The sequence below is a fragment of the Piliocolobus tephrosceles genome, chromosome 1 (assembly GCF_002776525.5).
Source record: "Piliocolobus tephrosceles isolate RC106 chromosome 1, ASM277652v3, whole genome shotgun sequence".
In the NCBI taxonomy this organism is placed as follows: Eukaryota; Metazoa; Chordata; class Mammalia; order Primates; family Cercopithecidae; genus Piliocolobus; species Piliocolobus tephrosceles.
This window is the reverse complement of record NC_045434.1, coordinates 760,832-764,855: the sequence shown is the minus strand read 5'-3', so window position 1 is coordinate 764,855 and position 4,024 is coordinate 760,832. Positions and strand designations below refer to the sequence as shown.

Sequence of the window (4,024 nt, the reverse complement as noted above, 5' to 3'; positions counted from 1 at the left end):
AGCCTATATTATTGGTTTTTATGTTTATCTACCTGAGAATTAGCTTGTGCTTGCTGCTGGCTGTAGCTGTGTTAGAGACTGTATTTTTCTTGATGTTTTTGTCTCTCTCACTGTTTTTTGGGTTATCTACAGACTTTCCCTTAAGTAAAATTTGAGATGCACAGTTATTTATTTTGTATTTTTCTGTTATTTTATGGGAGCCCTATAGATGTGATGGCAAGAAGTGAGGGGAGGGAAATGGTTTTATAATCCTATTACTAGATCTCCGTGCGTGTGCGTGTGTCTGAGAGAGGAGAGGGAGAGCGAGAGCGAGCGAGAGAGAAACAGAGGAGAAAGAAAGCCAGAGAGAAGAGTTAGAGGGAGGAGAGGAGCGAGCCAGCGAGCCAGCTAGTGCTCCTGGCCTGTGACCTTCATGAGTGCTTCTTGGTTTTGTGTTTTTCCACTTAGGTGAGACGAAAAAAGTTAGTAGGGCCTAGAGTTGAATATTTTTTTTCCCTAAGGTCTGTTAGACTCTGATTAAAACCCTGTCAAGTGACGTCACGGGTAGGGCAACTTTTATGTAAATGGCGCTGCTACTTCGCCACCTGCTGCTTAGACACGAAGGATTTCCCGTGCTGTGGGAGGGAATGCAGGAGCCGCTTGGTCCCGAGTCAGCCAGCTGGGCAGCAGGGCTAACAGGGCTGGGGGGGGAGGGGGGGGGTGTGCGGGGCGAGTCACCCTGTGTGTAAAGGGGAAGGCGTGAGAGGCTGTGGAGGGGCGAGAAGCGCTGTTTTAACATTGAGGCAGCAGAAAAGTTATCCTGATGCCGGGAAGTGCTTTTTCTAAGGACGAGACTTCGAAAGGCGGAGACTATGTTGGCGGTTATCCCCTCCAGGTATGGAGGGAGAAATGTTTGCGATGTGGGAGTTGTATTAAGCAAGCACTCCGCGTTCTGGTAGTTAACCTGGTGATAATGGTGTTCTCAGCGGTCCGGCCACTGGCTTCAGGGTCGGGGGAGCGGTTGCTGTCCGTCCGTCCGCCCTGGGGAGGGGGCGGCGGGTAGCTGTCGCCGTCTGTCCTCCTGCGTGGGGGCGGGGAGCTCTCGGGGCCCGGGTGGGTGTAAACGCGGCAGGTTCACGCTGTGCGCGGAGCAGCTGTGGGTACCCGTTGCTCCTGCGCGTGTTCCGAGGTCAGGGCCGCCGTGACGGGAAGACGCCGCGCTCTTCCTGGACTGCGAGTCGGGGTTTCCCGAGGAGCCCTGGCCGCCTCGCCGCCGCCTGTGTCCTGGGAGAGGCTTCCGGGATGCTCCTACCACCGCCGGCCGTGGGCGCGTCCAGTCTTTCTTCAGACTCGGCTCCGTGAGAGCTGCCTGCCTCCTGCTGCGTCCGGTGCTGCCTCCGCTGCCAGCCCGCGCTCCAGACCACGCCCAACCCGTCCTCGCCCGCAGCCGCCGCCTGTCCCCGTCCCCTCTCCAGCCTCTCTCATCACCTTCCCGGGAGGAGGGGGCGAGCCTCGGCCGGAGCCGCACAGCGGGCACCCTGGAGATTTCCGCAGCGTCCCTCCCCGCGCGGCAGGGAAACGGCTCTTCCTTACCCCAGAAGCACCTGCCTGGTTCTCCCTGCACCATTCACAGGAACGCGGTGTCCACCCCTCCACAGTCCAGAGGAAAACCCCGGCGTTGGCGGTCGTGGGCGTTTGGCCGCGCTCCCGGGTGTGTGGCCCACCCGTCGCATCCTCCCTTCTGCTCCGCAACGTCCTGGTCCGTGAAAACGACCCGCCCAAGGAAAGGCAGGAGGGACGCGGCGGGAAGTCAGGCGCTCGCAGGCCCGCGTGTCCCGGAAGCTCCTACCCCGCGGCGCGGGCTCCGCAGAGCGCGGCGGCTCCACGCACCCCGGAGCCCCGGCGGGAACGCAGGAGGCCCAGGAGCGATCAGGACGCCGCAGGCAGGAGCCGGGCCTGCCACGGATACATCGACTTCCATGAGGACGAGCCATTGACTTCCGCCCCCAGCGGGGGACGTTGTCTTGCTCAGATATGCAATATTCCAACCAAGACCGAAGGCAACTTTCAGTTGATTAACATGAATAAATGGGTTATTAAAATGTTGAGAAAACGTGCTTGGCTTGGGGACCATCGTCACTAACGGGTGCTCCGGATCCCTGATCCGGGAATTTCTGACCAAAAGCAGCCGACCAAAGACTGACACAGTGGCTGGGAACGGTGGATAACGGTCAACTCACAACTTAATCTGTTTGATCGTAAAAGTAAGAAAACCACTACAAATCATAATGCCTTCTACTTAATTTAATGTATCTTTAGCCTTAGAAAAGGGTCTCTAACTGTGACTGGGAGTTCAGGAATTCCTTCATTTCTGTTTCTGTCTCTGTCTTTAGTTAAATTCATGCAGTATTAAATGGAATATTTTTTAAAAACCCTGTCAATTAGGCTCTCATAAAATAGTTTCTACTGAGGGTAAGACTTGTTAAGAACAGGATGCTCTGGGTGCATTCCAAGATGACTATCTTCGCCCTCTTCCTACAGAAAGTACTAGGGAACTTTTTTTTTTTTTGTTCTGATCTTCACTGTGTGAAGTAAAACTGGATATAAAACTCACAAAAGTGGGAGGAGAGGTTCTTCCTCAGACTGGGCTTCCCTGGATGCTCAAAAGGTCTTAATATGTCCGAAGGAAAGCTGTGTGACATACTGATACATTTATTCTGTTTTCTTCATGATATATTTGCTTTAATTTCCTTATTAAACTTAATCAAATATAAAAGTTTGGTCTTTTAGGTTTGTTTTCCTTTGTGTGAATTCAAAAGCTGTAATCTGAAATAAAAAGACCTGCTGGCTCTTTGCTGAAATCTAGAATAGAAAGCCCTGCCGGCTCTGTGGGTCAAATCTTAGGGCTCAGATACCCGTGTCTGTGGTCTCGGAGTGCTTCCCATGTTGAGGGGAAGCAGAAATTTGCCTTGTATGGGATAATGAACCTAGGACACAGATCCTGCCATCTAGCTGGGAGGAAATCAGCCCTGAAAAGTGACCATGTGATTTTGTCAGTCTGGGCATGTGGGCAGAGAGAGTGGCTATGTTCATATTGTTGATTTAATATTCTCTGTCTGGATGTTCTGTTTTTTCAATTTTTTTGTTGCAGTTTTAATGTATTTGTTTACGGCTATATCACAGTTGTACAGACTTTGGGGGTGCCTGTGACATTTTGATATGATATGTAATGATGAAGTAAGGGTAAATGGCATATCCGTCACTTCAAACATTTATGTTTTTTTTTGTGTGTCAGCAACATTGCATTTCTTCTCATCAAGCTATTTTGAAAGATACAATTAATTGTTTTTAACTACAGTTTCCCTACTGTGCTATAAAATATTAGAACTTACTCCTTCTATCTGACTGTATTTTTCATGATTTATGCATTTTCTCTTTGGGTGGAATAGCTTAACTTTGAATATAAGAACAACCAGGAACTCATTGTTTGTTTTTTAACTTATTTTTCTATTGAGAAAGAAAGAGTCTTGCTCCACAGGCAGAGGTGTAGTGGCACGATCATAGCTCAATGCAGCCTTCAACTCCTGGGCTTCAAGCTAGATAATCTCACCTCAGGCCCAGTCCACTGCACCAAGCTAATTTAAAAAAAGAAAAAAAAAAAATGTGGAGATGGGTCTTGCTATGTTGTCCAGGCTGATCTCAAACTCCTGGCCTCAAAGAATCCTCTCGGCTGGGCGTGGTGGCTCATGCCTGTAATCCCAGCACTTTGGGAGGCTGAGGCGGCGGATCACGAGGTTAGGAGATGGAGACTAGATCGAGACCATCCTGGCCAACACGGTGAAACCCCATCTTTACTAAAGATACAAAAATTAGCTGGGCGTGGTGGTGGGTGCCTGTAATACCAGTGACTTGGGAGGCTGAGGCAAGAGAATTGCTTGAACTGGGGAGACAGAGGTTGCAGTGAACTGAGATCACGCCACTGCACTCCAGCCTGGGCGACAGTGTGAGACTCCGTCTCAAAAAAAAAAAAAAAAAAAAAAAAAAA

The 4,024-nt window shown here is 50.3% G+C and overlaps 1 protein-coding gene across 5 annotated transcripts in view; it reads left to right on the top strand.

Moving 5' to 3' along the window:
* The first annotated feature begins 723 nt into the window (after positions 1-723).
* The window catches only part of LOC111545272 (translation initiation factor IF-2-like), a 156,276-nt gene continuing 152,975 nt past the window's right edge, over positions 724-4,024 (top strand). For 4 of the 5 annotated variants that reach the window (XM_031935397.1, XM_031935396.1, XM_031935395.1 and 1 more), the window contains exons 1-2: positions 724-874; positions 1,169-2,243. In XM_031935397.1, coding sequence (XP_031791257.1) covers positions 803-874; positions 1,169-2,122 — 1,026 coding nt within the window. In that variant the 5' untranslated portion in view covers positions 724-802 and the 3' untranslated portion in view covers positions 2,123-2,243. The remainder of the gene's footprint in view (positions 875-1,168; positions 2,244-4,024) is intronic. The other variant, XR_004228898.1, reaches the window with a different exon arrangement.